The sequence below is a fragment of the Brachyhypopomus gauderio genome, chromosome 15, assembly GCF_052324685.1.
Source record: "Brachyhypopomus gauderio isolate BG-103 chromosome 15, BGAUD_0.2, whole genome shotgun sequence".
Taxonomy (NCBI): domain Eukaryota; kingdom Metazoa; phylum Chordata; class Actinopteri; order Gymnotiformes; family Hypopomidae; genus Brachyhypopomus; species Brachyhypopomus gauderio.
The window spans coordinates 7,048,082-7,060,346 of NC_135225.1; the positions used below are offsets into that span (position 1 = coordinate 7,048,082).

A 12,265-nucleotide genomic window follows, 5' to 3' on the forward strand; every position below is an offset into this window, starting at 1 on the left:
AAACACACACACCTAAAACACACATACAAACACCTAAAACACACATACAAACACCTAAAACACACACACAAACACCTAAAACACACACACCAGTACCAGGAGGAAGGAACTAAAAAGGAGAAAAAAAGATGTGTGCGTGTCTTTGGTATTTGCTGGAACGTCTATGGTATATGGTGTCTATGGTATTTGCTGGAACGTACTGTACTGGCTCTCTTTGACTGGGAAGTCCTTGATGGTCGCCGGCACACCCTCACCATCCATGCGCAGGGAGATGACCTTCTTCTGAAGCTCAGATGACCTCCTCACCAGGAAGGACTACACGCCACGTACACATGAGCACAAAAATACAGTCAGCATTCCACAAAACAATGTTCCCTACTCTGTTGGGCAATGTCTGCGTGATTAAACAGCTTAAATTCTGCAAAAGGTCATGAGCAAAGATGATGCACGTAAGTTCTGATGTGCAGCGTCAGCAGAGCTAAAAGCTGCTAACGGGCTATTTAAAGCAGCGGTGCATGTGATGGTGTGATGTCATGTGCAGGGGGCACGCAGGTCCTCACCCCGGGGGGCAGCGTCTGCAGGATGCGTTTGGCGTCCCTGTCGCTTAGAGACAGCAGCAGCCACACGGAGTGCGTGTGCGTGAGTCTGTCCAGGACGCTCATGCGCCTGCCCAGGGAGTTGTAGCCAGAGTCCCGCACGCCTGCCCCGGTGCCGCACGCCGTCGAGCGCAGGAAGAGGCCGCTCACTTCCCCCTCCAGCCTGCAGGACGTCAGAGCGGGAGAACGCACGTGCGTTAGCGCACAGGACCCAACACCTCCCGAGGAGCCAGCCTGCCGGCCCCCGTAGTGAAAACCACACGTCTCACATGGTCAGATTTCCTGTCGTTTTGAAAAGAGTCGTATGTTACAGAACCCAGAGTGTGTCTGCGCTAATGAGATGTTTTGATTTGTCGCCATCTCAGATTGTAAGAAAGAATATGTATTGTAGCCTATATGAACAGATTGAGGTTTTGCTTAATTTCTGGGCATTATTTCCATACACTAATGCTTTTTTTAAGGTTAGAAGGGTTTGGCAGAACACTGGAATCTGTAATATATAAAGAGGCTTTAAAAGAAGATGGAAATGCACCACCTTCTGGCCAACAGGAAGCATTACCACAGACAACAAATATGAAACGTTTTTGATGAAAATGTTGTGTGTTGTTTTGCATTAGAATAAGGATTTAAATAACAAATAAAATGGTAAAAGTTACAGGTATTGGGCCAGATCCACACTACAAATTAGTAAACCATATCACGAATGCTGCACAGATATCGATCTTAAATATTCCATACATGCATATGGCTATTATATATATTCCATTACTCCATTAGTTTACCAGCCTTCACCACATTTACTGATTCAAGAACAATTCAGAGGAGGCTGCTGTGCAAATGCCAAAACCGAGCTGTTTAAAGAACAGAAAAATTGCATCCTTTGGAAAAGTTAAGAATTCTAGAAAGTGGCTATGAATATCGTGTGCCTGTTCATCAAGAACCATGCGATGTGTTTAACACAAACAGAGGAATGCAATATGCAATGCACTTAACTACAGAATTGTGCAGGAAAATAGCCACTCAGACCTGACCACAGGGCTCACACCCAAGTGTGTTTTCATTGTGAGGAGACGTTCATATGCTGCCTGTTTCAGATGGTGTGTGTGTGTGTGTGTGTGTGTGTGTGTGTGTGTGTGTGTGTGTGTGTGTGTGTGTGTGTGTGACACCGAGACAGAGATGGACCGAGACAGAAACAGAACGTGAACGAGAGAAAACACTCACCCTTGTGGAAGCTTTGGGTCAGGCTCCCTGGTCTGAACCATCTCCTGCTTTAGCTCGGAGATCTCCGTGGAGAATGTGTCTATTAGCTAGACAGACACAGAGGAACAGAAAGGATCAAGAGCTGGAACGTCTGAGCACTTTTGTGAGTATAGATTATCTGCAGATTCAGGCAGATTAGGCAAGAGCAGCTTCCCTTTTATGACTAGTAAAATACAGGAAATATCCAAGATCGAGAGCACTGAACTACTTGGAAAGGTTTCGGGACGTAACACTGACCCAAATGATACAATGACTGTTGTAATGAGCTTTTAACTTTTCTGGGTCACAAAATGACAACATGCACAGATTTAAAAAGACCAAATTCAGGGACGTCCCCCACACAGAAGGGCATGCAGATGCTTCTTCTGAAGACAGAAAAATGTACTTTGAACAGATGGTTTGCAGACAAATGAAGACAAACAGCAATTCTGTTTACAGGAATACAGGACTCATGCTGTTCCGTTCCTCGACATCTATGCTCTCGGACCAAAAGCCAGCCTTAGAATTATAGAGCTTTGTACAAACATAGCAGTGGCAAAAATATATATCTTAACACACATGCCATAGGACACGGTATACTGAACTATAGCCTGAACTGTAGCCTGCTAGTGAAGTGAAGTTGTCTGTCTCGACATTTATAATAACACATTTCACGCACCTTTAAAAACACATCTTTACAGCAGTATTGTAAATGTGTGCAGTAACAGAATGCACCATCTGTCAGCACAACCAGCCTTGCAGACGCTGGCCCCCACGGCCCTGCAGACTCATCCTGGCCCTGCGGACGGTGCCTCTAGCCATTTCACGACTGGTCACCCTCAACACAGGACTCGTGCTGAGTAGGAATGACCGGTGTGCCACACCACTCTCAATAACTGATAATGACATATGGTGGTGGTATGACAGTGTTTCAAATGACAAACGACCACGTCATGACAGCATATGACAAATGAAATGGAATGGCCCAATGTCATGAAATGGCCCAATATGAAATAATAGAAAAGCAATTATGTCAGAGAACATTAAGGGCATTGTGTAGCAGCGAGCCTCCTGAGTTTAACCTCTTTCATCAGGTCATCATCGGCATTTCCAGCGGAGGATGTCAACGCTAACCTGAATGAGAGAATGCTTTTGCTGAGTACCAGCAGGGGGCAGTGTTTTTATATTATCTTGGTGTCCAGGTTTGCGTCAACACATTCTATGCTTCCACATGTTTAAATAAAAAAAACTAAACCTTCAAATGTTCAGATATATTTTACAAATGTACATTTCTTGTAAAACCTATGGAAATCTCCTCCTCTTGCATTTCAGTTAAACCTGAAACAGCAATTTTCAGTAACACTCAGGAGTTTGTCTATCCCAGACCTAGTCAGCAAAACCACAATTGCACACCAGTGTTTTCTTGTCTCAAACAGCCAAGAAAAGCCCCCTCGCTCTGTATGGCACAGCCAGGCCGTCTCAGGGTCCTCACAGGGTCTCCACACAAATACACCACCCTGCTTCTATAGGCCTGAACTACATGCTGAGAGTTCAGTATTATTACTGAGACCACCATTACAACAACCCCTCTATCTAAAACCCTCCATTACACCTCACTACCTTGAGTAAACCGCACAACAAATTGCTCAGAAATTTTGCCAATTTAGCTGCCGATAACAGTACATGACAGAGCTTAGATCTACTTGCCACCGTTTCTAAAGGTTGCAAGAAAAGGAGGTTTTGCAATTTAAGTCCTTACAAAAGAAACACCCAAAACATCAATGCACTAAAAATATTGTGTAATCCATACGAGCAACGCTGAACGCTGAAAGACGAGCGGGATCTAATGCCTGACACACTTAACAAGAACACAGCACATTCCTCTGGGCTCACATCAGCTATGGAGAAGAGTATAGCACAGCCTATCATTTACAACTAATAGAACAAACAGATTCGGGAATAAGCGGGGGATGGGCGAGAAAAGACTGAAAAACTGAAAAAAAAACATTCAATGAAGAAAACATTCATTCTGTCATGGAGTTTATCCTGAAAGCAAGAACAAGCCGGTGTATGGTAGCCTGCACTATAATTCCTTAGGAAAGTGTGATGCGGGTGGGGCCCTTGGGCCGGGGGGTGGCACTGCGGCCCGTCTGAAAGGTCACGGTGCTCTTTCAGACAGCACGCACTAGCAGTCTGTAATGAGCACCACGGTTAAGTCATTCTTGGCGTGGACGTCAGTAAAGGTACAGCAGGCATTCGGAAACTATGTTATTTCCACTGGATGAAAGCAGACTGACTATAGTCAGACAGACTGTGAATATCAAGCGCGCGCACACGCACACACAGACACAGACAAAACCCTAATTGTCGCAATGGTCTACAAGAAAGGATAAGACCTGTGACTACTGAAGCTCTTTGCTGACATAAGTCTACAGCTCCAGTTCCTGTTAGCAGACAATGGGAAACAAGGAGTGATAAAAGTTGTTGTTCGTGTTCATAATACGACCAGTAAACCATGGTAACCACAGAGAGTCTTCACAGGTGCACTGGGAACATTTATTTAAGACTTTGGCAGCAGCAAAACACTAGACTAAAATAAAGCCAGTTACTTAACTCTGAGAGTGACTTAACCCTTGAGAGTGAAACTACCCCTTCCTTTACAAATCACAGATTACAACACAGGTTTGTACAAAATTGCATGCAGTGAAGTCTGCAGTGAGTAAGCCCTCGGCATGTTTAATAGTTCTGAGGCGGTCTTCCTGTTAATTCAACAAAGCACACTTCTATTCATCACCTGTTACTGCTAACTATATTTAATAATGTTTCAGAAATATTCACTAGGATATAAGCCTTGAGAAATGTGCACTTGTCAGGATTTAAAACAGGACATATACAATCATACTGCCAAAGTGTGGGATGTTTTTGTCTATCGGTTCATGGTAATCATTTCAATAAGATAAGTTCATCAAAATTATTCTTATGCGCACACAGACACAAAATAGAACGTCTTTTCTGTTCAGAGTTTAAGCATACCTGAACTGTTGCCTAACTAGAAATGACACTTCAAGTTGATTAACCTGTTTCTAGACATTTTTATCCAATGGCATTTACAGCGGAGATCTCATTTCAGTGTTAGGAGTGACACATTTTCCCCTGTCCAAATGTCGTGGGTACCTTGAAGAAGCTTCCACTGCGATCCATCTGGCAGGGTTGCACCATGGCGTCGGTGGCCATGTTCCGGGACTGCACTGGGCTGCCGGGGCCAGGGCCCTGTGAAAGAGAGAGACTCAGTTTATCTGGGGCCCTGTGAAAGAGAGACTCAGTTTATCTGGGGCCCTGTGAAAGAGAGAGACTCAGTTTATCTGGGGCCCTGTGAAAGAGAGAGACTCAGTTTATCTGGGGCCCTGTGAAAGAGAGAGACTCAGTTTATCTGGGGCCCTGTGGTAGAGAGAGACTCAGTTTATCTCGTAGAGATTTATCTGTGGAAGAGGGACTCGGTTTATCTGGGGCCCTGTGGTAGAGAGAGACTCGGTTTATCTGGTAGATATTTATCTGTGGTAGAGAGAGACTCGGTTTATCTGGGGCCCTGTGGTAGAGAGAGATTCGGTTTATCTGGTAGATATTTATCTGTGGTAGAGAGAGACTCAGTTTATCTGGGGCCCTGATAAAGAGAGACTCAGTTTATCTGGTAGATATTTATCTGTGGTAGAGAGAGACTCGGTTAATCTGGTAGATATTTATCTGTGGTAGAGAGAGACTCGGTTAATCTGGGGGCCCTGTGGTAGAGAGAGACTCGGTTTATCTGGTAGATATTTATCTGTGGTAGAGAGAGACTCGGTTTATCTGGTAGATATTTATCTGTGGTAGAGAGAGACTCGGTTAATCTGGGGGCCCTGATAAAGAGAGACTCGGTTTATCTGGTAGATATTTATCTGTGGTAGAGAGAGACTCGGTTTATCTGGGGGCCCTGGCAGAAGCACATTGCAGCACGCTCTGCCGGGTAGGTCAGTCTGAAGGCAACACGAGGCACAGCATGCACTGCCCTCCAGCTGCTCAGCCACACCCACACACACACACACACACACACACACACACACACACACACACACACACACACACACACACACACACACCCCTTCTAGAGAGCACATCTGACCTTCCTCTTTGCAGCTTTGTGAAGCGTACTCACAACCCTCCACCCTTCACTCACACACACATTCACACACACATTCACACACACCCTCCTCTTCATCTCGTGTCCCCTTCTAAATCCTTCCTGAAAGAGTTGCTGCTTATTGTCCATGACTCATCTGCCCCGCAGCCATTTGAGTTCATCGGCAGACGTAAAGGAGAGTAGGAGGGGCAAAGCAAACTGGGAGGTCAGCTGACGTCGGGCTGTTGTTCACCTCTGTTTGTCTAGTGTTTCTAAAAGAGCCTCAAACACAAAGAGGTCGGGGGTGTCAGCAGGGTGAATGTTTAAGCAACAAGAGATCAGACTGTGTGAAGCAAATGAGGAGGTGAAGAGGAGTGAAAGGAGAGAGAACTTCATTATCTGTGCCTGGGAAAGCACCTGTGCCTAATGAAGTTGGACGCTGAGAAACCCAGGAACTCCAGGTGGGATGTGGGTACAAAGTGGACCACACATGACACACCAATGATCATATGAACAAACATCTGGATATCAGGTTGACTGTTAATACCACTATTGATTGTTCTTGGTGCACTGAAGCAAGACCCCTCCCCCAACTCCTGCATTATCATAAATGCTTCTTATTATTTCCTACGCAGCATGAATATAAATTATTGGGTCTAGCAACTCTTTCAATCACCTTCCATCCTGATTACTGCTGATTGCTCCTTTGACGCTCTTTGTCTCTTTGTTCGTGACAAACGGGGTTCGCTTTCCGTCTTGCCCCCAACTCTGATTCCCATCAGCTGGAAGGAGAGCCAGTTCTGACCCACTTCCAGATGCTTGGAACCCCGACACCCAGAACGCTTTGATCCAGGACATCTGTCTGAGAAGTTCAACATCCTCCTACCTTAACAGTCTCCATCTCCAGACAAACCAGTGCTTACACACTCACAACTGACCTGCATTGCTGCACTGCTGCCAATCACAAAGCACACTCATACACAAAACCTGGTTTCTCTTGGCTCTTTCAACCTGTATGTTATCACGCAGTTGGGGTGCTGCAAAGATATAAAGCTAAATATACAGAGCTCAGTGCACAGTGCCTTTGATGTTTCTGCAAGGCATTTTACATAAACTCTGGGTGTCCACTACAAACCATTCTTATTCCTGGAAGATATTCCAGATCTCCTCCAATATTTCACATTTCAACCATTTCACAACTGGCCCTTGGAGTTCCCCACCCATTCACAGACTACAGATGCTGCAGTGTGAAGTCGGAGTCCAAGTTGCACTGCTGATCAACTGCCCCTTTGCTTTCCCAAAAGCCAGTGAGGCCAGAGTCTCACGTTTCAATGTGCTGCGTGTTGCAGGAAGTGACCGGTGACTGACGCAGGGAAAGGTGAAGACTGCTCCATTGGCAGACAGATAGAGGTTGTGCTTTTTCTCATTTATGCAGGACCTCTTGCTGTTGATATAACGAGGTATTACTTTGGACATCCGTCTTTATCTTTAGAGAGGACGTAAATATATTATTCTGCCACTGTGGTTGTGTGAGAGCAGTGTCAATCCCACTCTCTTGGCCAAACACAGAGAGGCATGCTCAAACGCCCCCCCCCCCACCCAGTTTTAGGTAAACAGGAAAGTCACAGTAACTGCCAGGCAGAATAAACATGGAGAACGCCATTAACTGGCCTGCTGGGGGCCAGACACAAACTGGCAGCTCTTTCAAACCACTTCTGCGTTCATTATTAAAAAACTGATGATTTTAAATGCTCCCCACTAAGGACGCTGATGCAAAGAGTAAGTAATGTGTCACAGACCACATAAACAACAGGATTTTGCCCGTGTCCATGAGCTAGGGCAAAAAAGCCTTTTGCCATTCCTGTACTGCCCTGGACCATGCTACAGTATTTTAATAATAGTTAATAGTTAATAATAGTTAATAATAGATAATAGATAATGACTGCATGCAATGCTCTGAAGTATGTAGCTGTTCAGCTATTTGTGTGTATAGTGTCAAAGGATAGCCATCTTCAAAACCACAGTCCGAATCACACAAAGACACGTCTGAAAAAATCACAGAGTCCCTCTGTGTTGAAGAAACACTCCTCCTTTTTTCTCTCTCTCTCTCTTTCTCTCTCTCTCTCTCTCTCTCTCTCTCTCACACACACACACACACACACACACACACAGTCGCACGCACACAGGTGCAGATGAGCCATTGAGAGCCACTGCAGTTGTACTGAGAGCTTAGAGCTCTGGAAGGGTTTGAAAAGAAGCTGAGAGACCAAACAATTAAAGAATTAAAGGACAGATCGGAAATCAACATATCAGAGGCATAGAAATGTGAGCCTGTCTTACCCATAACTGTACAGCACGAACACCACATACACAAAGCATTAAAGCACCCATAAGGATACTCGAGGAGGTTGTAAATAATGATGGGTGTGTTTGTGTGTCCATCCTTATGCGCACGTTTCTGCAGCTGCAGTAGTGTTTCTGAAGAATGACACATCAGTACCAAAAAACGCACCATTTAGAAAAGGCCTGTTTGTCATTAGCTCTCCAACATCTCTGACAAGGGTCACTGAAAGCTGGAAAGCAATTCAAAGCAAGCTGACTGTACTGGCATGCAATAAGCTAGACAAAAAATATCCCCCACTGCTGGCACGAGCGCTTGTGATGTAGCAAAACACACAGTGCAGCAGTGCTGCCCAGGCTGGTGCACGAGTGAGTATATTCACTTGAACAGGAACAAGGAGACATGATCACAGTGAAGCACAGGAAGCTCAGAATTGGATACCAGCATACATGTAAACACTGAACATCGCGTCCTGCGATTGTATCACGCGCGTCCGGCTTCCTCAGATTTCACTTACTCAGACATAATTACACCAATCACATAATCATATAAAGCACAAAAGCACCATAAAAAATCCCATCTGAACTCCAGCAATTTTGCACACCTTGTCTTGTCTACTTTTGACGTATGTTCCCATCAGCACGTCTGAAGAGTGTTCAACAGTGTCTTTGTTGAACCAAGTCAAGGACAACAAACAAACGGAGAACATTTGTGGCAGGTGCAAACGTGGCCCTGGTGGCAGCCGAGGTTTGGACAACACCACGCAGAACAATCTTCAGGATTCTTCAGGCCTTATTGGCTTCAGCTGGGGTCAGTAATTCCAGGTCATCTGAAGGTTGGGTTCTCTCCTGTGGCATTGGTTTTATTGACACCTCAACATGCCTGCACTTTCCAAAGTTTATGTGGAACCTCTAGTTTCCAGAGACAGCAATGTCTCAGATAACCAACATTTCAAGAAACAGGCCAGTTCAGGAAATGCTTTTGTCCTGTAATTGTATGCATTAAAACACTTTCATAATCAAACATCTAAGTAATAACCCATCTATTAGGTAACATGAGTGATCAAAACACTAAATTTGCACTTCTTAAAGAACACAAGACAAAGACTCCATTGGCCATGCCAGATTTTGGTTTACACCCTGACAAATATTCTAGCAATCATACACACTTTGAAGTGTTCACTACACTGCAAAGTCTCCACCTATTCCCGTCTCATGTTCTACCCACACGAATACTGATGATTTTTTCGATTGTTTCTTTACTTATAGATTCTTGTTAAGTGACTCAGAGACATCCAAACCGGATTATCTGATTCTACAGGACCGCCTAAACACAAGAGACAAAGATGGTTGAACGTGACACTTAACAACTGAACATCCAGTAAGAAATCACAGCAAACGTTAAGCCTGGTCAAGGCTCTCATCGGGCTAACTCAAGGCTAAGCCCAGACCCCTAAAAGGCTAGACTGTAATCACCCAAGTTAACTGGAGTCAAACTCTTGACTGCTTGCCCTCCCAGGACATAGTCACTCCGTCATATTGGCAACAAATATAAAAATGGTGCATATAGATTTAGATTTATACTTTATTGATCCCTTAAGGACTTTAGCTTCAGGGAAATTAAGTAACTGCTCTTCTCCTGCGTAAGGCTCAGAGAGGAGGATCCCGTGTGTCTTTATCCTGGGTTCTGAGGCACATAAAAGCGGTTAACACACACATGCATGCATGCGCACACACGTCAGGGTCTGCCAAGCACAAAGAAAAGCCTTTTTTCCTTTAACTTGTTTTCTCTGAGCCAATGACAAAACCATGTTTATGCTGTTCAGAGTTAAGTTTATTTGTGAGAGGCTGTTTAAGTCATGTAAAATTAGCTGTCCGCTTCAGTTGGCAAGTTCTAACTTCAAATATCCACGAAATAGTCCAACCTTTGGTGCAGTAGGCGTTTCGTGAGCTTGCTGGGAGCATCAAAAGGACACTGGGTGTGTCAAAAGTTGCTGACAGGAAGAGGGTGTCCCGACAGGTGGAATAACAAAACTTCCTTGATGACATCTGGAAGTAACTCCTCTGACAACATCCTCACAGCAGGACCATGAGAACCCGGACCCTGTCCTGTGTTGGGCTAGTAAGCATCTAATAAGCAGCTGACCCATAGCAGCTTCTTACAAGCACATACACGCTGTGTTTATATTTAAGTGTTACTATTTTAAGTGACTGTACAAGTTCACTCTGAGAGTATGGATGTCGGGACTCCCATTTAACGGCTCTGGATCACCTCTGGTCCTGTGTGAAATGAGACGTACATAACTACTAAGGAAATGTAAACAGCATTACGAATTTAAAAACTTTCATTTACACAGTATCATAATTTACTTATGGTTACTTTTTCCTTGAAATGTAATTCACATGTATGACTAATGTTTTTTTGTGTTGCTTACTTTATAAACTTGTTTTATTAGCAATTAGCCATTAGCTAGTAATCAGTAATCACTAATCTCCGTTACTTCGGCCAGTTACTTTTCAGACACATTCTTGCACATTTCGCATTTTTATTTTCAATATACCTATATCTATTTTTTAAAAGTTTATTTGCCTGAAGTCTTTAGTGTAATATAGTGTTAGCCATACTGCTAGCAGTAACATCTCACTCAATTAGCTTAGCAGTCCTCGCTTTATCGTTGTAACAGACTGTGTAATGTTATATGTACATATTATAGGTATATTTACCTTATACCTTATATTAAATACATTAAAGCACTTATTAAATTATGGTGAGTAGCTAGACATCCTCTTTTACCCTGACATGTCCTCTTTTTGAGACTTTAAAAAATGTTGGAATTTTACAAACGTCCGATATTTTGTTTTACTAGAGCTCACATGAATTTGGAGACGCGTGAATTTCACTAGTCCGCTCGGCCCGCCTGACTGAGAAGCGGTTCTCCTCAGTTGGGATTACAAGTCAGACCTCAGCCAGGGGGATGGTTGTCCCCATGGTTCTTTTTAACTGGGAGATTGTCACATCCTCACACCTCACACAAACACACACACACACACACACACACACACTGCCCCAAGCCCCACATGCGTACATACACAAATATTGTTATTTTGAAAATACCTGAAGTGACCAGACATGTTTAATGAGGGGAATGCAGTCTGGAGTTCTGCCAGTAAGGTAGGCCTAAGTGCTGACATGCTGTCCAAAGCTCATAAATATTACTGCCATGTAAAAGGGGAGAGAAACAACTGCACATGCAAACCTGAAAATTTCTATTGCACAAATTAGTGAGTTGCCAAATTTCACAACTGAATATTCCACCAGGGAGAGTATATTTACACATACACATACATGCAGTAAACACAGTCAGCTCATCTTTACTGAACTGTCGGTCCCATACATCAGCTGTTGAAAAAGAACAGGCTAACATTTACATTTACAGCATTTAGCAGACGCTCTTATCCAGAGCGACTTACAAAGTGCTTTGCTTCTGATCACAGAATACATCCTAGGAAATAGTACAGATAGGCCAGAATTCAAGACACCATTGAGTCAGACTACTACTAAACTACAGGAATCAGTATCATTACCTAGTGTTTTGCAAGTTAGGCATTTGCCAAGAAGCACAAATAACCATAGACAGACATACAATTTAAGAACAACGGCAAGTGGTATCAGCTGAGTTAGTGCTCTGGTAAGAACTCAACAAACAGGTGAGTCTTCAGTCTACGCTTGAAGATAGCAATAGACTCTGCAGTCCTAGCAGCTAATGGAAGATCGTTCCACCATCTTGGAGCCAGGACGGAGAATAGTCTGGAGCTTTGTCTTCCATGAGACTTTAAGCATGGAGTTTCAAGTCGAACCAAGCTTGAGGTTCTAAGTGTTCGCTGTACAGATCGGCTTTTGACCATGGACATCATGTAGGGAGGGGCCAGTCCATTT

General features: G+C 43.9%; 1 protein-coding gene across 1 annotated transcript in view; it reads right to left on the reverse strand.

Moving 5' to 3' along the window:
• The window catches only part of rin2a (Ras and Rab interactor 2a), a 31,912-nt gene that overhangs the window by 13,303 nt on the left and 6,344 nt on the right, over nucleotides 1-12,265 (reverse strand). Inside the window, exons 2-5 of the mRNA XM_076974006.1 lie at nucleotides 5,010-5,105; nucleotides 1,818-1,903; nucleotides 561-759; nucleotides 201-315 (exon numbers count right to left, since the gene is read on the reverse strand). Coding sequence (XP_076830121.1) covers nucleotides 201-315; nucleotides 561-759; nucleotides 1,818-1,903; nucleotides 5,010-5,069 — 460 coding nt within the window. The 5' untranslated portion in view covers nucleotides 5,070-5,105. The remainder of the gene's footprint in view (nucleotides 1-200; nucleotides 316-560; nucleotides 760-1,817; nucleotides 1,904-5,009; nucleotides 5,106-12,265) is intronic.